This window comes from Lynx rufus, unplaced genomic scaffold (assembly GCF_022079265.1).
Source record: "Lynx rufus isolate CCGP_SWC_20201006 ecotype Redwood Valley unplaced genomic scaffold, mLynRuf1.p SCAF_2, whole genome shotgun sequence".
In the NCBI taxonomy this organism is placed as follows: domain Eukaryota; kingdom Metazoa; phylum Chordata; class Mammalia; order Carnivora; family Felidae; genus Lynx; species Lynx rufus.
In genome coordinates this window covers 128,637,579-128,661,936 of record NW_025814834.1, presented here as the reverse complement: position 1 = coordinate 128,661,936, position 24,358 = coordinate 128,637,579, and the positions used below count along the sequence as shown (strand labels likewise).

The window sequence follows — 24,358 nt, the reverse complement described above, 5'->3', positions numbered from 1 at the left end:
CCCAGAGGCAAGTATTTTACACTCTTCCCACTCCTGAACACAAACCAGTGGAAAAGATGTCATTCCAAACCACAACTTCTTTCTTAAAAGAGTTGAACCTGTCAGAGACCTGGTGGGCTTCTGGATAGAAAAAGGTGGGCTTGGTGGGGCAGGGGAAATTTCAGAAAAGGGCACTGGGGGGGACCTGAATTACTCATCACAGTAGAGAGGAATCTGGCCTTCCAGAGTCAATCAAGGAGGAGAGAGGGAGGTGGGGGGATGGAAGGGAGTAACAAGGAAGCCACATTAGGCAGCAGTGGGCTAGGGCAGCTCTGTGGGGTGGTGTGGCCAGTGAGAAACCCCAGGTGATGAGATCGCCAAAATAACTTTACAGAACATTTCAGAAATGTGATTTTAAATTGTTTGCTAGGTGATGTAATCTCTCCCCTGTGGCCCACAAACCTTCATTAAAAGTTCTGCTACATGTTACAGCATTATTTTTGCAGTTGTTTTGGAATAGGGGTGGGGGTTGAAAGGAGAAGGGGCCGTGTTCCGTATTTGAATTGACAGCAGGAACTGAAGAAACAGTCACAACACCAGAATAGTGAGTAACACTTCAGATGAGGCAGAAAACTAGAGCCAGAGGTAACCATGAAAATCTAAGTCCCCCTACTAATTCACAGAAATCCTGGGGAGGGCACTGGACTTTCCACAGGACACGGGCGGGCGTTTAGCCAGTGTCATTTCACTCTCAAAAGACATGCTACCTCAGCTGACATTAGGTTACAAACAGGCTTTGCCTCTCCAGCTGGTCTAATAAGACTTGCAAAACATAAAATGTATCGCGCACACCTCTTCCATCCAGGGCCTTAGCACAGAGCACATGGTAGGGACCAGTAACAGCATGCGAATGCCCTGGGTGCCACTGGGAACTGGCAAAATCTAATGGTTCTAGGGATGAGCAGGAAAACCATTCAAGCCAGGGACTTATCTGTCCCACCCCCAAATCCCCCCTCCTTCTCTCGGCTCCCTTACCCCTATCCCAGGGGCCAGATAACATCAGCTCCGCGACCTGAAGGTCTTGTAAACAGGCAAGACCCAGCGGAGACGGTGGTGGAGGAGGTCACAAAAGGTTGTGCGGAAACCACACTGCTCTCTGAGTCTGTGCGGGGGGGGGGGGGGGGGGGTGAGCAGGAGGGGAGGGGGCTGCTGGTCCAAAAGGCCTGGGGCCGTCGGTGGGCTGTCTCGGGCCCCGCATATTTCCTAGTACTGGCTGTAGGACGTGTCGTGTGGGGCTCTGGGCTTTGCTTCCAAACATCCCCCTTACACCTTCCTGAGTGAGGCCTTGGGGGGAACCCCACAGCCCAGAGACTCCCTCCCAGGTCCGAGGCATTCTTGCGGAAACCACGCGCGTCTTACAGGGCTGATGTCGCCACCTGGCGGCGGAAAGGGTCTGACTCCCTCTGGGAACTTCGGCGAGGCAGGAAGAAGAAGGCGTGGCTTCTGCGGCCGGGTCCAGCGTGGTGACGTCATGACAGGACGCCGTTTTTCCCCGCCTCTTCTCTCCCCAACTCGGAGCTGCCAGTACTTGACGTGGCGTCACCACCCTCTACCCTTACTTTGCGTGCGTGTTTGCGTGCGGCGGAGGTGGCGGCGCGGGCCGGTCGGAGCTCGGCGCTGCTGCTCCTGGTGCTCCTGTCGCTGCCGTCGCTGTCCGGCTGGTATAGACTGCCGAGCGGACGAGGCGCTGGCCACAGCACTTTAGCACCGGACGCAGCTCCGCGCGGCCCGGGCGGGAGGGTGGGCGAACGCGTGTCGGAGGGCGCCGCGCGGGCGGGCGGGCGGGCGCCCGTGAGGGAAAGAGGCGGGGGCGGCGGGTCGGCCGCGGGCCGGGCCGGCCGGGGGATGTCGATGCCTGACGCGATGCCGCTGCCCGGGGTCGGGGAGGAGCTGAAGCAGGCCAAGGAGATTGAGGACGCTGAGAAGTACTCCTTCATGGCCACCGTCACCAAGGCGCCCAAGAAGGTGCGGGGGCTCTGGGTGGCGGTGGGGGCCTGGGCTGGGGCCTCGCGGAAGGGGCGCGAGCTTGCCCGCGGCCCGGGATCCAGCGAGTTCGGGACTTCAGGGGCCAGGTTTGAGGAGGTCCGGGACGACTGAGGCGGTGTGAAGGGTGGCGAGTGAGTGGCCCCAGGCCTATCCCGAGCTGGAAAGGCCGCCCCTGACCTCACTTTCCTTTGTCCCTCGGCCCTAGTCCTCCGGGATCTTTCTGAAATCCGCCAGGGCCGGGCCTTAAATTTGAGGCTGACTTTTCCGGGATGCAGGCAGGGCCTTTCGAAGACGGGAGTGGGGGCCGGGATTGGGGTGAGCCAACTCACGACCCCTGTGACCAGCCCCAGGGGCCGGGGCTGAACCGAACCTCTCCCCTCAGGTGAGTGGATAAATCTGGCAGAGCCGCTTTGGGCAAATCTTTGGGAGCAGCGGCTGGTTTATCCGACAACTGCGTGCTAGCTCGGAGGCAAGAGGAAGAAATACGTGGGGCTAGCTCGTTTATGCAGGTGAAAGCAGCGAGGGCAGTGTGAGATTGGAAAGGACACTGTGGTTTTCACCTTCTGTGGTCATCCGGTTGCTTGGACGTATGTAAGATACTAACGTTTGGGGGTTGGTGACAGCAGACACTGCCATGGATACAGGTTGATGGTAGTCATGTGAATAGATCACTTAGGCATCCCTTGGGAAGGGAGCTTGGGTGGGTTGGAGGGGTGGGTGGTAAGGAAGGATTGCTCATTCTGTACTGCACTCAACTAAGGCAGAACAAGTTTAGTCTATTGTGCTGCGGGGTTGAGCTCAGAGGACACCCTTCTAATTCTCTTGTCCTGAAAAGATTAAATAGCAGGCTTTGGAGATTTTAGTCTCACTAGCTCTCCGAACGGTGGAATTGGGATCCCGAGTGCCTTGTGAGCGTTTGCTGCCACCCACATCTTGACTTTCCACATACCTGGCACCCAGTTAACAGACCGGAGAACCTTTGCAGAGAGGTGACCTTTCTTGAAACCAGTGAGAAGCTGGATACATATTGCCCTCCTTTAAAGACAGTATTTCAAGGCTGTCCGGGCCTGCAGCGTTTGACGGGGTGCAGTGCTTGTGTAGGCCGAATACAGCAAGGTTTGCAGGACTAGATAAGAGTCCTTGAGGCTCCTACACCTGAATTAGTCAAGCTGTCATAGTGGGCAAGATGACTTTGTTTTTAAAGGAGATCAATCTACCACTCCAGGAGGCAAATGCAGGGTTGAAAAGACAGTTCACCGTTGTGTGCTGTGTGGGTCTGTTTTCCCGTAAAATTCAGAAACTTACCAATAGATGCCTTAAAAAGGTGGTAGAAGGTCCTTTGATTCTGTGAAGTCTGATTAACCTTACTTTTCGTGCTGTCACTTCAGCTGACTGCTTTGTTGGGGGCAGTAACTCTAATCTGCACTATTTGAGGAGACAGCTTTTCTAAGAATGCTTGAGGGTAGTACCTATGATGGGTTGGGGGAAAGCCCTGGTACCCTAATTCCCTGAACTCTTCCTCTCCCCATTAGCCTATCCTCTTTGGTCTAATTGCTTCAGAGATTAAGCGTTTTTATTCTTTCTTGCCTTAATTTTAGTAAGCCGGTATCCTTGCGAGTGCCACTATTAATAAGACAAAGTTTGTTTTGTGGGTTGTAAACTCCATAAAGGCAGGGAGGGACTCTTGTTCACCATTGTACCTACTGTACTCAGCTCTGTACCTAGCACATAGTAGGTACTCAAGTATTAATTGCCCACCTGCCAACTAGTAATTGAGATGTCTGTATGACCGCCTACCAGGAATAAATATCCCTTTTCCTCTTTGCTTCCCATGAGAAATACTGTTAAAATGTATATTACAGTCAGGACAAATGCTAATGATTTTAAAGACTCATATTCCGTTAGCTAAAAGAAGCAGTCTCTGCCAGGAATGTGGGAAGACCCTGTTAGAAGTTTCCATTTGCTAGTAAATGTACCCCATGTTTCTTATTAATCTTACTCTTTCTGAGCTTTATTGTTTAGCATTTACACAGCACTTTGTATTAAAGTGATTTATGATGACTAATTACCCTTTCCCTAGTGATAATAGAAGACATTTATTTAGTTAATGAGTTGGTTGAGGACTAGTCAAGGTCACACAGCAAGTCCCAGGTGATCTGTTTTTTCACAACTACTGAATTGGACGTTATGACTTAAGTCACTTTTGTACCTCTGCCATGTATTGATAATGTGAGAAAGTATGAGAAGAGAGGGGGAAAGATGTAGCTCAGCCGTGTACTGAATGCTACAAGAAAAAGGCCTCTTCAAAAGGTGCCGTCCTTAGCCTGTGAGGACTCCAGCGTGGCTCTAGACCAAGTAATCCTTAGGTCATTCCAAGCCCTGAGGCCCCTCAGGAAGTGAGGTGCTAGTCAGGCTACAGGTTACGTTAGGGTGACCTTGATGGTCCTCAGATCAGATTCCAGTGTAACTGTGAAAGTTTGTTCACTTTGGGGACAAATTGTCTGTCAATTCAAAGCATAGATAAATTGAAATTCTTCAACTGTAATCATAACTTAGTTTTGTGTGCCCTAGGGTCTAGCACAATACTGTGAAGTTAATATGACTTGTTGGTTTGATTCAAGGCTTGATCTGGGTGTCAAAAAGTCAACTAAGTGGCTACCACCTTAAGTAAGTGAGCTTCTGTGCCTCAGTTTCCTCATCTACCAATAAGTGCTTTTTATTTGGAACAGGTGGAGATAGGTGCATGTTAGGAGCTAAGATAGCAAAAGTGGTTTTAAGGAAGTCTATTAGTATTCTTACACTGCCTGTTTTTAGTGAGCATTTGAGATGACTTATAACGCAAGACATACACAATTTAGATAGAAAGTCAAAACTATACAAAGGAAAAAAAAATACCTTTAACCCTGAGGTCTAAGACCGTTGATGAACCTGATCATCACATGCAACTCCAAGCTTCCTAGGAGCCAGAGGATAGAGGGAATCACGCTAGCAGACATGGGAAATAATACATACCATTTTCTTGGGAAGACAGCTTTTGCTGACACATAAAGTTCTAAAAGAAACTTTCATGGGATGGTATTAACAGCTATAGTAAGGCTTGTTCACAACTGTTCCTGTTGATTTCAGATTGTACTGCCAGGAATATTTGGGTGATAAAAGGGGTCCCTGAGTTGTAAGGGTAGTGTACATTGTACCACAGCTAAAGAGGATTCTTCTTTAATGTTGGTGGTTATCAGTCGACCCAGGTAAGTCAGCTAGTTCCCCATAGTCACTGGGTATTTTTCCCTCTTTCTGCTACTTTGTGTTGCAGGGGTGATGGCTGTCCTTGGACCTTTGGAAATTAACATTGTGTCAAGTTGACTTTTTTTTTTTTTTCTTAGAGTAAACTCAGATCTCCAGCTTGTTGATGAAACTTTGTAAGATAGATAAGTTTCTCTGGAAGCCTTATCAAAGCATTTGCTGTTCTCTGCACTTCTGAACATTTATTACTGGGGGGGGGGGAGCGGGGGTCTCTCCAGAGTGGTACTTAGGTGTTGTACCTAAGATCTATGCAGACAGACTTTTACCGCCAGCACAGTAGAGGAGAAGAGAGACAAAACAGCTACTTTTGCTTGTAGGATATTCTTTATTTGAGTAAGGCATGTATAGCACCAGTTCATCAAAAAGGTGGGCTAAGACTTAGTAAAGCACACCGAGTAGAGCTTTAGTGAGTACTGCTTAGCTGTTCATGTGTTGGGTGGAATGCAGCAGGATGCCCCTCTTCTCATCAGGAAGGATTATGTTATGACTAATTCTTGGTGCAGTTTTATAGAATTTGCACCGATACTTCTTAGATTCACTGAGGTTTGATAGGTGGATGTTTCTTATCTTTTCTACGTCGTTAGCATCTCTCAGTTCTCGGACTGGGTAGCTCAGTCCGTTAAGCGTCTGACTTTGGCTCAGGTCATGATCTCACAGTTTGCGGGTCGGAGCCCCGCATCGGGCTCTGCGCTGACAGCTCGGAGCCTGGAGTCCGCTTCGGATGCTGTGTCTCCCTCTCTCTCTGCCCCTCCCCTGCTCACACTCTGTGTGTCTCTCTCTCTTTCTCTCAAAAATAAATAAACATTAAAAAAAAATTTTTTTTAAGTATCTCTCAGTTCTCTTTAGAACAGCTGTTTTAGTGGCGGTCTTCAAACAGGAGTCAGGGATGTATATAAGAAGATCTAGTTTGGATTTCTCCACAATTACTGATTATCTCTCTTTTTCTTATTTGTTTAATTAGACACTAGTTGCCATATTACTTTGTTCTAGTTCTTTTGCACTTTTATGTTGTAACAGAGATAAATTTGTTCATTGTCTAGATCCCTTGCTGGCAAGATTACCATTGTGTGTCTTATCAGGAGGATATTATTTGGATCCAGTGTATGTTGCCCACTGTATTCTTGTAAGGTTATTCATAAAGGATATTTTGATATAGAATCATGTAGATTTCTAGTTGCCTATGACTCTTGATAAATTTATTCTTCCACCTCAAGTAATTATGATCTGTAAACAAGTACTTTAATGCTCTCTTGGGACTGTTAATTAAAGGAACTGGCCAGTAAAGGAGAATCATGTATACTTACCAGTTTCTCAAGTTTGGGAATTTGAATATTAAAATTTTATAAAGAAAGGCTACCCTCATTATACTGCGTAGAATTCAGAACACGTCATGTTGTGGTAGGTCAGAAGCATCCTCATCAGGTATGAAGAACAATACATTTGCATAGGCCAGAGTTTTTTCCAACCTGAAATCTAACAAAGAACCCAAAGTTAAAGACTGATTCTTACCACAAATTTTCCTTCCGACCCTTGTCAATAGTGTCAGTATCTTGCATATGATAAGCAGTTTAAACTTCACTTTGAGGTGTGTTCACCTTTTCTCTTCCGATTCTGTATTTCCCTTTGACCCGCTCAGGTATTTCACTAGCTATCCCCGCTGTTGCTTGGCTAACTGAGTAGTACCGTGTACGTTAGGCACTTGATTTTTGGAGTCAGGTTTACCTTCAGTTCCTCTCATCTGATAACTGTGATTTTTGGACAAGTGACTTAACCCATCTGAGCCTCCGTTTTCTTGTCTGTAAAATGAGAAGTAATGATAGTACTACAGGATTGTTGAGGGGATTAGCATTTAGTAAATTTATTAAATTTACTTAGTGTTTTTGTTCCTTTATAACTAGAGTGACCATATTTCTGGTTTGCTTCTTGCAGTTCCAGTTTATGTGTTATCCCAACATGCTGTTCAGTGACTACCTCCATAAACTCTGAAAAGTACCCTGGTTTATATGGAATTTTGAAATAGTCTTAAAGAGCCAAAACAAAGATGTTTCTATTGGAGTGGCTTCTCACCAGGAAAGAAATTTTCCCTGAGAAAAATGTTTTCCCTGAGAAAAATGTAGAGCTTAAACCTGCTGAACACTAAAATATTTGATTTCCAAGAAGGACGTAGACAACGGGAGAACTTCGAGTTCGTACTGGAAATGGGGTGGACGTGCTCTGCCTGACCACCACCCCTCCCTTGTCCACCCCCCCACATCACACGATGTACCTGTGGAAGGTGGGCACCTATCAGACAGTGGGCCAGCTGAGTCCACGAGTTTATATCCTCAAACTGTAATTATCTGGGAGTCTTCCCAAACTAGAATCCTTGAATTACATGAAACAATTCCAAAGACTCTTTTGAGGTATGACTATCTTTTTATGTGGTCACCTTCAGATCACTCCCCAGTGTATTCCACCTCCTTCCCCTAGATACTGTTTCTCTTTGCCCTAAACAGTCTGCTCCTAATTACATTTAACTGATTTTCTCCGGCAGAAGTGTGTGGCCTTTGCTCCAAGGCAATTACAGAACTAGGGTGGAACCCTCATGCCTTTGTTGACACTCAGACTGGTTTCATTTTTTTCCTATCTCTGTTCAGTTTTTCTAAAGGCTTCAGTCCGGTGCCTTAATCTCACAACGTGTATAATGGCTGGTACTACTTAGCAATATACAATGGGGCTTAATCATTTACTACCCAAACTGGCCACAAAGAGAAAAAATATAATGAGCTACGGGTAAAAGGTAGTATATGGAATACCGTAGTGGAGATGAGGAAAAGACTTTGAAGAAACACAAATCTAGGACTGGCCCTGCATGCTCCTGCTTTCTTGCCACAGAAGTCCCAGTGCCTCAGCTGACATGCCTCTGTACTTAGCCTGTAGGGCTTAATGGGCTTAAAATGTTCTTTACCAGCCCAAACCAGTTCACTTCTAAAATGGACACCCTGTGCGCAGTTGTATGCTAGAGTAAGGCTTAAACGGGAGGGGCTTGGGACTGCTCACTGCTGCATGCGTTGGTCTTGGCCCTGCCTCAGGCCTAGTTCTTTACAATCTGAAGAACTGCGAGCCCTGTTTATATATTTTTCTCTTCTTTCCTGAAGAGTGTGTGCACAGTGCCATCCGTGGAATCCCCCTGAACATGCTATGTGCTCAGGGTGCCAAGGAGAATGCTAATGTGCTGATCCGCACTGGTGCGCGGCTCTGTGAGCCAGATGGTGGATTGGTGAGTGACAGAGTGAAGGGGTGAAAGGCCTGGAGGAGAGGACTGTAACCATGTTTCATTTTGGCCTCCTGAATGAAGCTGTCCATATTACCGTGTTTTGAGTAATGTCAGGATTTTGGAAGTTCTGTTTTTAATAAGTGTTTTCAGCTCTTACAGTACTTACCAATTAAGATGAATTTTTGGGACACAGGTTTCCATGATCATAAGGGGAATTACTTTATTCCCTTCTCCCAGGACTGGCTTGACCTTGAGTCCAGGCTTTTGGGCTGTGACTTGTTTTCATTATGATCATAGGATCCTGAAATTAAGAAAAAGGGACTTGTCAGGAAAGTAAGTAGTGGACAGTGGTTCTGCTCTGCCCTTTTGGACCACCTCCACCCTGTCCTCTTCCTCATAGGTCTTAAGGAAGATTCATTTGGGCTCTCATGATGGTTGGCTTTATTTTGGAGATGTATAAAAGAGCTCTTTGCCTTGAATTTTTAAAGTACACACTCTCATCTCTGTTTCTAATTTTAGAAGAGAGGTCAGTAAGTAGACAAGTCTGTAGAAGGTAGAGAACTGAAATAGGTTTCTATTTTGCCTGTTTGAGGGATGCTCCTGAGATATTCACTGGATTAGAGACTCTAGAACAATGGTTCTTAATCTTTTGAGTCACAGATCCCTTTAAGAATCTTATGAAAATTATAGTTCTTTAGGAAAATTCAGGGGCACAAAAACTTGTTATACTTTTCAGAGGGCTTGTGGTACTCCCTGAAACTCATCCATGGATCCTGGGTTAAAAACCCTGATTTAGAGGAGGAGGTCTCTAAGCCATAGTATCTCTTTCCTTTACAGATCCAGAAACTGCGGATTGTTTCCAGCTTGCAGTTTGTCCTTGGAACGAAACTGAGGTTGTTGGTGTTCTTTGTCATCCGCCTCTTTGGGATGCTCCTTGGCTTCCCAAGAGCCTCATTATCAGTGCCTTGAGGGTTCAACTCAAGAACTTAGGCATACTGAAACCAGCATGTCAGCAACTTTTGGGGATTCTTGTACTACCTCATACCCACTGCCCTTCATATGAGCTGTGAGTGCCTGTAAAGCTTCAGAGCTGAACTGTTCAGAGTAGGGAACTCACATGCTGCACTATCAAAACTAAATAAAATAACTGGCTCCCCGTAGGTCTCAAAAACAGGCTTGACTTCAGTGTAGTACTTCTCAAAACTATTTTCAGAACTGGCTTGATATCTGAATCATACTTTTCATTTGATTTCTCTAGACCAGACATTGAGGGCAAGGACCATGTGCTTGGCGTATAAGTACTGCCAATTGTTTAGTGAGTAAAATATCGTGAGATGATTTCTCTAGGAGAAAGTGAGTTGGACTCACTTCGTGGCTTTGGCTCACCATCCCCTTCAGTTGGCAAGGGTTGTTTTTCTAACTTAGATCCCTCTCACATGGGTGATAATGGGAATACAGAGAACTGCAGGTGAGACATTGATAAGAATTTCCGACAGCTTAGTAGATCCCTTTATAATGCTAGAATCAGGAACTAAGGGAGGAGACTGTTGAGATACAAGGCCTCTAGCTTCTTGGCCCAGTTGCTTGAGAATCACAAGGCAGTAGGTTAGAAGCCTAGGGATATTCTTACTTGTAATAGGAAGGCAATTTGATGTCCCACCCGGTTTTAAACCCTTAGCAGTAGGGACACTGCCCTAAGTTGAAAGTGGTGTTCTGGTTTACACATGCTCTTGATTTAAGGAACAGAGGCTCACCTTTAGGGTGTTTGAGATTTGAGGGCCAGCAGTGAGTTGAACAGTTTCATTTTGGAATTGGTGTTGGAGTCCTGAAAGTAATAAACAACAGTGCTGCCCAGCAATGATGGGCAAACTTCTGATTCTTCTCATTCTGCAACCCTAGCTGCCCCTTCTGAACCAAAAGCTAAGCTCCATGTTCAAAAACTATATATGCCCTTGTCTTTGAAATTCACCTCCTTTAGAGTTACAGGCTTCTGGGAACTGGGCCAATGCTTGTCCTAACCAGGAATCAGGCCCTAGTTGGCATTGAGGATTTTGTGTTTTGTTTCCCTAAGTATGTGATGCAAGCAGAATTCAGGGGAAAGGGAGACCTTCAGAATTTTGTAGTTTTGGAAGTAGAAGTAGGTGCTTTGTAGAGAAGGCAGATGTGTTCAGTTATTCTGGTAACTAATTCAGTTTCCTGTGGGTAGCCAGGTAGTATCCTGCTTCTAATTCAGTACTTAAGTTTTTAGTGCCCAGCTTCGGGAGCACCAGACTCCTTAGCAAGCAAGACAGGAAGATTCCCAATGTTCAGTTCTTACGGAGAGTAGCCCAGCTGGCTTGTCATGCTGGACTAGATGAATTGTGAATGTTAATTACACTGATCAATACAGTGGCCTTGGTAACAGACTTGTAGCTGCTGTAGAATCTGTTTACTTCAGGTTTGTAACAGAAAAGAGACCAAGCTGGTTGAGAACATGATGTTCTAAATGTAATAAGCTGTATTGTAAGTCCAGGGAAAATGCATGCTGGAGGCACTGACCCTACTGCACCCTTCCCCAGGGTTTCCCAGAGGGAAACATTACTCTGGGGGTGGTTTCTGTTCTTATTTGCCAGTTGAGAATGAATTGAGGTCAGCAAAGGCATGGCTTCTGTGAGATGGGGTATAGGATATTTACAGATCATAAAGGTTAGAAGGAGAACACCCGTGTAGAGAGGCATCTCATTCCTCTACCCAGTTTGTAATTCGGAGTGGAGAGTTGATGGGATTAGTTTCAACCCTTGCATTCAGAAGAAGGAACCCCTCCTATTTGAGAAATAGAGGGTTCAGAATTCTGCACATTCTTTTCTGACTCCACAGGGAGAGGATTAGCTGAACGCTGGGCATGTTTGGAATGAGAGCACCTTGCCAATTTTTACTGATTTTGGACCAAGCCATTGTAAAAATATAGTCTCTTTTCCTGAGACGAGCTCTTTGTCATGTGCTCCTAAACCCTGTGGATCCATTTGATGGATTGGCTGTACCTGACAGATGGAGTTGGTATTACAAAGGCAGATTTTCTACTTTCTTTGCCTTATTTGTTTTCTCTCTGAACACGATGTGTCTAACCCATTTGTTCCCTGTGTGCCTTCAGTTGCTTTATCAAGAGCCTGGTAAACTCCGTGTGCTTGTGTTTGCTTTTTCAGATCCTGCTTAGATTGTTTCAGATGAGTACTTCTCATGGAATAGAAAGAATGGAAGGAATCAGTCACCTACGGAACTTTTTTAAAACATTTATTTCAGGGCCCTAACCTAGACCTACTTAGTCAGAATGGGGAAGGGTTGATGGTAAGGGGCAAGTGGAGAATAGGATAGTATGTGCTTTTCGAAACTGCTGAAGCCTAAAAGATCCCATATTTAGAACCACTTAGGTTATCTAACAAGGCTGGCCAAAATTGTTATGATATCTGATATTGGAATGGTAATGTAGCTACCATCTATCTCGGACGACTTTGGCCATGAGAAAAAATCTTGTGCCCCATGTGAGAGGTCCTGAAAATAGCCTATGGTTACTCTTCTTTTCCAAAGTATTCAGAGTAAGCTATGACCAGAAATTATGTAGCTCTATTAGCTCAGGGTTAAGCACCTACTACTGTCTCCCGGGACCTATACTGGGCACTTAGGATTAATCAGTGAACAAGACAAAGATCCATATCCTGTGGAGTTTACATTCTTGTGAGGTTATTATTTGGGTCATATAAGTCTTGTACAGTGGTTCTTAATCATTTGGAGTTTGGAGCCCTGTCAGAGTTGTGTTCATGTTCCCGAAACACAGACACACACACACACACACACATACACACACCAATTTGCATATAAGGGGAGTTGGCAGCCTGAGGCCTGTCCGTGAACCCAGGCTAAAAACCTAGAATGCTTGTCCAGAATTGAGAATGTGGTGATTGGGGTAAAGCCAGGCCATGAGTTGTGTATTTGGGACTATTATCTCCTACCCACATTGGGTTGTAGTTTCTTCATCTGTACAGCCAAGGTCCTTTGCAAAGAACTTGAGAGCATCTCAAAAAAAGAATAAGAATTGCTAGGCCTCCACTACACCAGTCACATTTCTTAGTCTGTGCTCTCTTTGAATGTTAAGAATGATTTTGACTCTCTGTTCCCATTCCCACCCCTAGTTTCTGGTTGGCTGAGCTTGTTGGACTCAATAGGTTAAAAATCAGGTCAGAATATGAGAATTTCCTTAACATGATTTATACTATCAATTCCTAGACTAAGAGTGACAGTAAAATTATAAAGATCATGAGAGGGCATTATAGTGAAATCTTGGCTTCAAAACACAGCATTACAGAAGGAGTTGATAAATGAGGGGCTGAGGAAATACCCAAGGAGTAAAGACTGGAGAAAGATGATAGGAAAAAAAAAGAGGGCAGAACTCAGAAAGACAATTGACTGAGCTGGTAAGCCAGATAGCCTGAAACCAAAGAGAGTGGATTTGACACCCAGACCAAGAAAGAAAAAAAAAAGATTACATCTTAGTTCTAAAGGGTCTGTCACTATTGTCTTATTATCAAACAGAACTCAAGATAAAAGGAGAGGGCAGATAAGGCTTTGCTTCATGTATCCCAATATTAATATGTCTCTATCCTTGGAAAAGTTGGTGTTTGACTTGAGCGAATGGCTAAACTGTGCTTCAGGGTTAGTATAATGTATAGTACAACATGTGCTGCAGAAACATGAGTGAAATTTTGTTTGGGACACTGGGAGAAAGAATTATGTAGAAATAACTCGGCCAGATAATAGAGATTGGAGCACAATGAACACACTGAGTCCTGTGCCAATTCTGCCTTTACCTCCCTAAAATCTGACCTTTAGTGTAACTACAGATCAAGACCTCTTTAAGGGTGGTCTATTAGGGGGAATTCTTGTCACTCTGCCTGACGTCTAAGGGGAACTTTCCAGACCCACACTGAGGGATGCTGAAATTGTGCTGTATTCAAGGATTCAAGGTCTTCCAGGCCAAACTTTTTTTTTTTTTTTAGAGAGAATGTGAGCTGAGGAGAGGGACAGAGGGGGAGAGAATTTTAAGCAGGCTCCACACTCAGTGCAGAGCCCAACATGGGGATCAGTCTCAGGAATGTGAGATCATGATCTAAGGTGAAATCAAGAGTTGGATGCTTAACCAAATGAGCCACCCAGGCCAAACTTCTATACACTCAGAGCCCATAGTCCTCCCCAAAGGAGCCTGGAGGCTCTAGATGATTCCAGTTGTAACTGCTCCAGTTGTCCAGCATATGGAAAAACTGTTCTGCTGTTAAAGTTTCTAACCTGCTATTAATATAAGGACATCTCATTGTTTGCTCAGTGATGCATTAAACCAAAACTCCCTAATCTAGGGGGAATATAATCATACCACCAATTATGTTTACTTCCTATTTTTAAAGAAGCCCTTTGAGTGATCAAAGGAATTTCAGGCCTCACTTCCTGGGACTGTTTAGGTCTGTTTTAAGGTTCTATTCACCATACAAAGCTATACAGTTAGTTATATAGATTGTACTGTTGTGTGAAAGAAAAGTTCCCCCATTACCATTGTGCACAACATAAATAAGTTACCTTAAAAAGCACATTTAAAATATATTCTTTGTTGTATGTTTTAAAATATGGTCATTTTAAATGAAAATAGCAGGTTTCAGGGCACCTGGGTGGCTCAGTTGGTTAAGCATCGGACTTCGGCTCAGATCATGATTTCACGGTTCGTGGGTTGGAGCCCCATGTCAGGCTCTGTGCTGACAGCTCAGAGCCTGGAGCCTGCTTCAGATTCTGTGTCTCCCTCTCTCTCTGCCCCTCCCCGGCTCATGCTTTCTCTGTCTCTCAAAAATAAATAAATGTTGAAAAAAATAATAATAATAGGTTTCCCAGATGATGAAAAAAACCAAATCATTGATCAGTTTTAATCATACCAGATTGAAAACCTGTTGAATAAATAAATAACAGGTGGAATTTCTAAGTTGCTTTTGATGCCTACAGTAGGAAGTTCTGGGGTCATTTCTTTCATCCTAGTGGTCTGGATTAGATTGCCCGTACGTTCTCCTCCTCCCCATTCCATCCTCAGAAGATGGTGGAAGTGTATGCTAGACCGGAGCTTTTTGCCTCCACGTTTGGGCTCTTACTCTCTCCTCACCCTTTCCACGTCCAAGGAGCAGCACCTCTTAAAGCAATTCATTGGCAGCTTTAAAATACTACATTTCTCTGCATCATTTCACTTTTCCCAAAATCAATGTAGATTTTGGAATGGAGAGAATTCTCTTCCTTCCCTAGAGCTCACAAGTCTTCATATGGAAGCTCAGAAAGCTTCATTGCAATAGTGGACTATCCTTTAACTGACCTCTTGAAAATAAAGGGGAGAGCTGCTGTTTCCCCCAGCCTATTCTAGAAGAAGGATAATATAATGGTACTGGGCTTGTAGGGATTTTTTTTTTTTCTTTTTCTAAATCTCAATTTGTTAACACATTTGCCTTCAGCAAGTCACTTAACCCCAACCCCTGTTCTGTTTTTTCATCTGTGAAGAGTAGATCTCTCACTCGAAAGATTCCAACATGTTCTGAAAATACAAATCTTCTGTAAAGAAATCATATCTGTGGGCCACTGATGTTGAAGCAGAGTGCAAAACTAGAATGTCATAGAAATTTAGGCATTCAGGACCTTGGTTTTTTGATACCAGTAAGTGTGGATTTCAAATCTATAATCAGCTTTAGGTAAAAGTCCTGATGTAATGCTTGCAGTGGTTTTACTTGTTCTTTATATGCCAGAATTTAAACAAGAATGGTTTGAAAAATATTTAGATCAGTGATGTTCTCACAGTGTTGCTTATTGATCACATTTGAAGGATAACTCTTCCTATACCAAATTTGATTTTGACTTTTGGTTTGCAGTACAGCCTAAAGGAAGAGATCTTTATCCTTGTGCATCTGTCCACTTTTCCTCATTAGAAAATAGCTGTTCAGAAAGTCACAGGTCAGGAAAACTCACTTCTGTGTTCTGGTTGGGGAGCTAGAGAGTTTGGGGAATTGCACTGTATTCATCCTGGAGCAATAGGTGGTTCTTATTGTTAAATAGCCCCAGGCACATTGCAACCACCAATTCCTTTCAACTACCTTGTTTCTTTCTTTCTTTCTTTTTTTTTTTTTTTTAATGTTTATTTTTGAGAGAGACAGACTTCCGGAGGGGCAGAGAGGGAGACAGAATCCCAAGCAGGTTCTGTGCAGTCAGCACAGAGCCTACCGTGGGGCTCCAACCCACAAGTTGTGAGATCATGACCTGAGCCAAAACCAAGAGTCAGACACTTAACCAACTGAGACACCCAGGTGCCCCATCAACTACCTTTTTTCTTACAGACTATCTAAGGTCATGATTTCATGCTGAGACTTTTATCTAAAATTGAATATATACATCTCAAATTAGAAAGTCAGGAAGGGATGGCAAATATTACCTTTCTAGAATGGAAAATACAGTGTGATTGTATTTGATGTGACTGATTGTCAGATTCTTGTCCTTGAATTATGTTTCTAATCTCCTAGATGTTTGCAATTTTGTGTTTTTAAGAGCTGTAGAAACTAAAGCCGCCTACAGCTGATCTTTAAAGTGATTTTTACCTTTTTTTTGAAATCAAAACTATTCCATCTGTCTACAGGGCAGATTCTGAAGGATCCCATTGACCCACCCACATTTGGAAACAATACCTGTTACTACATAGTTAACTATTCAATATTCAGTCTTTAAAGTCTGATTATTATTTTATTTGGTGTTGAGTTTTGATGGCGTTTTCTTCCCTTGAGCCTATACTTTATGGGAAGCAGTAGATGGTAACAAAAAACAACTGATACGGTTTCTGTCTCATTAACCTTTGTTGGGTATTAACCTAGGGTTTAGAAAGCACACGCAGGTCCACTCAGCTGCCACTTTTTTGGAGCTGCTTGTAGCTCTTTTGCCATAAACTATTTGGCAAAGATTTTCATGTCTTTCACCCCTCAGTGGATATAGCCTTCCCATTCACTCAAGCAAATATGTGTAGAGGGTTTGAATTTCTAAGATGTAATTGGCTTTCAACCTCATTTAAGCTAAACTTCCAAATTGAAGGAAGGAATTGAAGGAAGGAATTGTTTTTATATGTCTCCAATCTTGTTTCTTCTTGGCAGGCTAAGAAATTATACAGATGGCATTTATTCAGTCTGTGTGGCCACCTTCCAAAATGTCAGAAACTCCATCTTCTACACCTGTCCAATGATCGATTGCTTGCTTTCACTGTTAACTTTTCTCTGATAGAAATTAATTTGAAGAATACACATTTGCCTATTTGTAAGCAGTTGGCAAATTTTCATCTTAAAGAACATCCCAGCATACCTTGCAGTGAGGTTTGCCAGTTTAACTTCTTGTGAGTTTTATTTAAAGTCAAGATAGGCTTTAGAGAGGACTGTGAATTAAGTCTAATGACTTTTTATGACAAACATATAAGGTGAACAGTAGTAACCTGGCTCAGTCTTTCCCAGCACTTAAGAATTATTGATTTTTACACTCTGAACCAATACAAAGTGATTGCTAAGTGAAAAAAACAAGGTGCAGAATATTTTAGCAGTCTATTTTTTGAGTAAGAAAGACAGGGAAAATACAAGTATAAGTATATACTTGCTATTTTTTTTACCTGTATTAATGAACATAAACCAGAAATTAATGAAAATGGTGAGGAGGGAGGAAGGTTGGGGAGATAGAAATGGCAGTGAGACTTCTCTGAATATACCTTTAAAACTTTTGAGACATGTGCCTTATGTGTCAAAAAATTAAAGAGAAAGGAAACCTTAAAATTGCTTGTAAACAGAAACAAATGAATCTAGCTACATATCAAATTGATATTAACCACTCAGAAAACCATACTTCACCTATATATCCTTCATGAGATATTTTCTAAGGACAAAAGGAACTTCAGTGAAATATTGACACTTCACTACGTAGAATATTGTTAGTAACATTAGTCTTGTAATTTTGAAATTGTTTTATTTGTATTCTAGAATAAAACAAGTAAGCGTATCATTGCTATTAGAGACCAGCATTGTCAACCTAAGACAGAGGGTGCCTGGGTGGCTCAGTCGGTTGAATGTCTGACTCTTGATTTTGGTTCAGGTTGTGATCTCCTGGTTCATGGGATCCCGCATCAGGCTCTGCGCTGTCAGCACAGAGCCTGCCTGGGATTCTCTGTCTCTCTCCCTATCTGCTCCTTCCCTCTTTCTCTTACTAAATAAACTTAAAAAAAAAACAATAATAGAAAAGAAATACAAATAGGAAAATTAAAAGTTTAAAAAATGTTAAATTTGAAATGGAAATATCAATATAAACTCATGAGTAAACAAAAAGATTTATTTCTCTATCCCCTGCAAGAACTTAGGAGCACTGACACTTCTATTAACAATTAGCACATTTTATACTCAGATATTATTTTCTAAATACCATTCCCCACTGAAAGAAACCAGAGCTTGGAGAAATGGAGAAATCGTTGATTACAGATCTGAAGCAGAGAAAGAACAAGGTGAGCCTGGTATATCTTCTTATACCAGAAAGGAAGGAAGCACTTAAACAGAAGAATCAGCTTGAAGGAGACTCCCACTGGCCCAGTTTGAGACAATTGGAGCATTCAGTGTACTCATTGTGTTATTGAGTGTAACAGATTGAATAAATAAAAATATGAAAGACAAGTAAGGAAAAAAAATGAAAGAGGGAGAAGAAAAGTTTCTCCTTACAAAAAGTAATGCCAGCTAATATATGTGATAAGAATGGTAAGGGAAAAAAACATTATTCTATAACATCCCCCCACCCCCACCACAATATAATTGGTTCAGGCAAGGATTATGAACAGATGGTAAAGTCACTAGGGAACAGGATATTCACAAGCTGACAGATATCACCCCACAATTTAACCTTTACTTGCAAAGGAGAAAATACACCTTTCAGAGACTGATGATCTCACTTTAACCCAGGGTTCAGTTTAGTGTCACTAATAATGGAATGACCTAACATGATATGCTACCTAGTACAATGCAAAGTAAAGTATACAACATTATCTATGAAGTATTCTTGCCAAAATCTTAATCTCTTTCTAATCAAACCTCAAAGCTGAACTTCCAATTTATAGGAAAAAGTAATCTGAAAAGTGGGAGATTCCAAAAGGCAACTGGCCTGGACCTGTCCAGGAAACGTCAATATTGCAGGGGGGGAAAAGAAACACAGGAGAACTATTCTAGATAGATAACCAGGCACTGAAGGAACCTAACAACCAAATGCATTTAGTGAACCTTGGTTCTGTCCTGGGTTGGAAGAATTGGGGAGGCATTTAGGTCTATAACTATGAAAGACACTCTTTTTTTAAAATTACTCAAGTATAATTAACACAGTGTTACATTAGTTTCAGATGTACTATATAGTGATTAAACAATTCTACACATTACTCAATGCTCATCAAGATAAGTCTACTCTTAATCTCCTATATCTGCTTCACCCATCCCCCACCCACCTCCATTCTGGTAACCACTAGGTTTGTTTTCTGTCCTTAGGAGTCTGTTTTTTGTTTCTTTTTTCTCTTTGCTTGTTTTTTAAATTCCACATACAAGGATATCATATGGTATTTGTTTTTCTCTGATGGACTTACTTCACTTAGCATTATAGCCTTTGGTTGCTGCAAATGTCATTTCATTTTTTATGGCCATGTAATATTCCATTGTGCATATACTACATCTTTTTGAAAGAAATTCTTGAGATGATTAGAGGAGTTTGAATACAGACTGGATAATACAGGATTATTGTTAATATTCTTAAGTATGATATTGTGGTTCTGTAGGGGAATATCCTTAGAAAATTCATTCTGTAGAATTTATTGGTGAATTTTCATATTTGCAACCTTTTTTTTTGGCAGGACCACTTGAAAGTGTGCATGTATACATGTGTATATATGCAGCGAAAGAAACCTAATGTGGAAAATAGATTCAGTGTAGATGGAGGGTATAAAGGTGTTCATTATACTACTCTTGTTAAGTTTTTGTATGTAGAAAATGATCATAATAAAGTTGGGAAAATGAAACAGTGGGGATGCAGAGGGAGTTGGAAGGGAACTTTGGTGTATCACTAAAGTCATGGGTATGTTCCAGGAACCTAGATTTCTTCAGTTACCTCTACATAAATAAATGGGGGACCTGGGTGGCTCAGTTGAGCATCCGACTTTGGCTCAGGTCATGAACTCATGGTTTGGGGATTCCAGCCCCAGGTTGGGCTTTGAGCTGACGGCATGAAATCTGCTTCAGATTCTCTGTCTCCCTCTCTCTCTCTGCCCGCCCCCTCCCCCCCCCCCCACATGCACGCTCTCTGTCTCAAAAACAAACACTGGTGCGCCTGGATGGCTTAGTCAGTTAAGCGTCCGACTTTGGCTCAGGTCATGATCTCACGGTCCATGGTTTCGAGCCCCGCATCAGGCCCTGTGCTGACAGCTCAGAGCCTTGAGCCTGCTTTGGATTCTGTGTCTGCCTATCTCTCAAAAATAAATATTAAAAATAAATATTTTAAAAATTAAAAATATGCTAGAGTTGATGATAATTGAATGTTAAGAGAAAAAGAACAACAAGCATGTTTTCATATACTATTTGTAGCAGATTGAGGATGAGGAAAGTATGGACAGGCCAGGCAGTTGGATGGGCAGATAGCTAAATAGGCATTGAAACATAGTCGGGATGTGTATCTAGTGTAAATTGCAGTTTTCAAAAGATTAGGAAGTCCTTCCCTGTCCTATTTGTTGCCACTTTTTAACCTCTTAATTTTACCTCTAGTTGGCAGTTGGAGGCCTAGATCACTTATTTTCATTAGAGCACCTCAGGAGATAATTAGCAAAGCCAGTGAGGTATGTTGTCTCATATGAAGGGTGGGAGGTGGGGTAGAGAATAGCTGATAAGGATAAAACTGCTCTTTGCAGAGGTATTCAAACTTTATGTTCCTTCCTCACCAGCTAAGTGACTTGGCATTATGAACCCTGGTATTGCCTCACCCCTTCCTCCCACCAACATTGATGAAAGATGAACTTGATTCCCATTTTTGAAAGGAGTATTTCTTCTGGAATTGGATTCTAGTAGTGTGCATGTGTGTGCGTGCATGCACACACTCACATTATATCCTGTTACCCTCCTGTTACCCAGAGAGGAGTGGAGTGGTGGAGGGAGATACGTGCTGTGATTAGTCAGCTTGCAATTCCCTCCCCCTCCAGAAGCTCAGGCCCCATCTGGGGAAACTGAGAACTTAAGAAACTTGAGACAGGGAAGGAGGACAGGGAGCAGCCAAAACCTGCTGAGTCTCAGAAGACTGGTTTCTGCGCTGGGGAATGGAAGTGACTGAAGGTGGCTGTGGATTTGACTCTATGGCCTGAGATTGATTCCCTTGAGATAAATTGTTTTCTGGTGGTGTACCTGAGAGCAAAGTGTTGGGAAGAGGATACCCTTCTTCTTTGGGAAATTTCTTTTACCTAATTGGAGGTTTGAAAGATGTGCAGACTTCTGTAGTTCTTGTACTTAAAAGCTGGTGTTTATTGATAACTGTTTCTTTTGATTCATCTGAAATGGAATCAGACTGATCAGTGGTAAGTATCAAGGAGAAAAGTCTTGTACCTATTTAGTTTAGGCTGACAGCCATACCCTCTTCCTTTCCTCTGAATAAAGAGCAGATGAGGGTAGAATCTGTAGGAGAAGGAATACATTAGCCAGAAGATGTGTGAAAGAGGGATTGGAAGAGATGTAGGAATCCTGGAAGGTGTCATCATACATTGCTTAGTAATTGACTTGTTAAAATTGCTAGCTTCATTAATAGTCATCTTTTTGCTCAGTTGCTAAGAAATATGCTGACCATAACTTCAAAACAGAAAAATCTGCACACACAACATGCTAGAAGAGACACTGGAACAGATTATATAAATTTGGGGATGTCTCAGAAAATCAGTAGTGTACCAGGAGGAGGGGTACTGACTGGCCCTTCTTCAGATATTCCTCAGCAGTTGAGACAGACTGATCCCTTTACTCACTTCTAAGCTATGCTTTCTTAATGATTTGTTTTCCTAATAATTGCTGTTTACCTTTGAGTCTAGTCCTTCACCCCTAGGAGGAAACCTTTCTGAGGAAATGACAAGCTGTTAGATAAGCATGTGAAATAATACGTTTAATAAGATGTCTCGTCTAACCTCTGATTTTTGGAGGCCTAAGCTAAACAATATCCAGATAAGGCTGTTAAGACCACAATATCTAGTATCTTTCTTAAGAAGCAGTAAAATTCTCTCACAGCCATTTGTGTTATCATTACCCTGTTGGTCAAAACACATCTACAGATTGTGCATATTTCATCTCATAGATCTTTCCTGAAATACCACTGGGTACTTAGTTGGTACCTGCCAAATGTGTTGATTAAAAGGATGTAATAATGATTATTCTCCTGATCACCATCCATTGGCCATAGTGTCATAGTGGAATTCCTATGGCTTTTAATTTCCTGTGATTCAGGAGCTAGACAGCAAAATTGGGTTGGACCGGAGACAAAAGTGTGGCTAAGCTATTTGACACTTGAATAGATGGAAGAAATGTTTATGGAAAGAAGCTTTTCGGCTTCTTATGGTAAGAAATATCAGTTGGGATAAATTGAGTAGTATACAACAATTTTTCTTCCTTGGAGGCTTATAACTTTTGGATTGCCTGTGATCCCTTTTTCTTGATAAATTACATACAGCAATTCTTTCAGCTCACTTTGTCACCATACTTAACCACTAGGTGGTGAATGTACCATATCCCAAATTGTTTCTTTGGTAGAGCTTCTCTTTATCATTTTCAGTGTCATGTTGAAGGGAGTCAGCCATTGTACCCACTGAGCCCTTTGAAAAGGTGCTCTGAAATAGCACACTAAATTGGCCTGATATTTAATTGAGTTTTTAAGGCACAGCAAGTAGACTTCTGTATTTGGATGTGCTATTTGGAGAATGGGTCAATCTGACCTTCTAGCCTTTCTCAGATGTAATATTAGTTCAAGAATGGAATACTGGCATGCTTGTTGTGGGTAAGGCTGTTTACAGGGTGGTGAGCCTTCAAACACAAATAGTTCTTTAACGTAGGACTTTTTGATGATCAGATACTTTTTGGATTTCCAATTACTGTATCTCTTTTTCCCCCTCCCCTCTTTCCCATTCTGCATCATATTTAGACCTAGCCTTCCTTATAGATACAGCTTTGAAGAAACACTGAAGTATACCAACTAAAAATTATGTTTGGAAGAAATCATGACAATAGGAAATAATGTAAACAGAACAATCCATCTTTGGATTTTGTTTTTACTTAAGTGATCGTATTGGGTGTAAATGCAGTGAATCCATCCCAATTAGAAGGCTGTTACAGAGATCTGTTTTCATTAGAGGGAAAACTGTGATACCCAAAATTGCTTTTGACAGCAGTGTCTTTGTTTATAATGTGAAGGTGAGCGGCACTCCAGGAAGTACTTCGGAAGGAAGACGGGTACTAGCTGTAAAGACATCCAGGAGGGCAAGCAGGCCTGGTGGGAACTGGCAGGGCAGATCTCTTTGCGCAGTTTGGTGGTGGGAGAGAAGACAGGTTATCACGCATCTTTGTAGAGCTGGACTACCTTATTTACAAGCAGTGAAAGTGTCAAAGAGTTGTGAGACTAGACAGCCATCCATCCATGTCATGGCTTGAATTAACATGCTGCCCACTTCAAATAGGCACCATATTAATGATTTGAGAGATGGGGCACAGCGCTGATTGGTAAGCTGCTTGCAACACAGTCTAATATTTTTAGATGGGTAAGATTTTGCTAAGCTTTAGGCTACTGACGAGCTTCATTAATACAAGGTGGGATTATGACTGTTAAGTCACTTCTTAGGTTGCTGAAGAAACACAGTTCTATCTTGCCACAGCCACCTCTCTATTTTTTTATTTAAGAAACTGCAAATGTTACTGCATTTCCCTCCTCCACCGCCAGGTAGGTGGTGTTTGGGAATATGCCCAGAGCCTTTTGAAAAAAGATGAACAGAGGAGGGAATCATAACAGCCAAGAGAGAAGACTAGCTTCCGACTAGACTGCCCATGCCAGGAACAAGAAGGCTGTTGGAGGAAGGGCTGCCTTTGGAGAGTGTTAAAAGCCATTGATGGTATCTTGACTCTATTTTTTCTGCCACCAAAAGAACTGCATATTGGGTTGAAAGTCATTACCTTGGTCTTGGATTAATCTCTTCAGTAAAACTAGATTTGCTGACTGCAGAAGTCATGTGAACATGCAGTGGAAAATCCTATCGAGAAGGGCAGATGCTGACCTGTGGCCACTTCAACGGAGTAGGTGGTTCCCCCCGCCCCTCCCGAAAGGAACTAGTGCTTTTGGCATTTAAGCTATAAAGTTTTAGCATCTAAACTGAAAAAGCTGCTTCAGATGTACAAAGATATTTGTTAGTCAAGTTCTAGTGCCATATATATGTTGTTTAGCCCGAGTCTCTTTTATTTACTTATTTATTTTGCTGTGTTGCACATTTAAGCCTGATTCTTCTACTGCCAGCTGATGCTACCCTATCTCAAAGGTACATGTGACAGAGGAGAGGAATGTTTTGCAGCTGTAACAAATGGAGAGTTTACTATTCGTGGCTTCAAAGTGGCTATAACCATGTTGCTAGCATTATGGAGAGAAGATTTTAATCTGTAATAGCTTTTACATTTCCAAAGATAT

At 42.5% G+C, this 24,358-nt stretch overlaps 1 protein-coding gene across 2 annotated transcripts in view; it reads left to right on the top strand.

The window, feature by feature from the left end:
• The first annotated feature begins 1,841 nt into the window (after nt 1-1,841).
• AHCYL1 (adenosylhomocysteinase like 1) overlaps nt 1,842-24,358 on the top strand; it is a 38,337-nt gene continuing 15,820 nt past the window's right edge. Inside the window, exon 1 of one of the 2 annotated variants that reach the window (XM_047084137.1) lies at nt 1,842-2,004. In XM_047084137.1, the coding sequence (XP_046940093.1) occupies nt 1,885-2,004 (120 nt within the window). In that variant the 5' untranslated portion in view covers nt 1,842-1,884. The remainder of the gene's footprint in view (nt 2,005-24,358) is intronic. The other variant, XM_047084136.1, reaches the window with a different exon arrangement.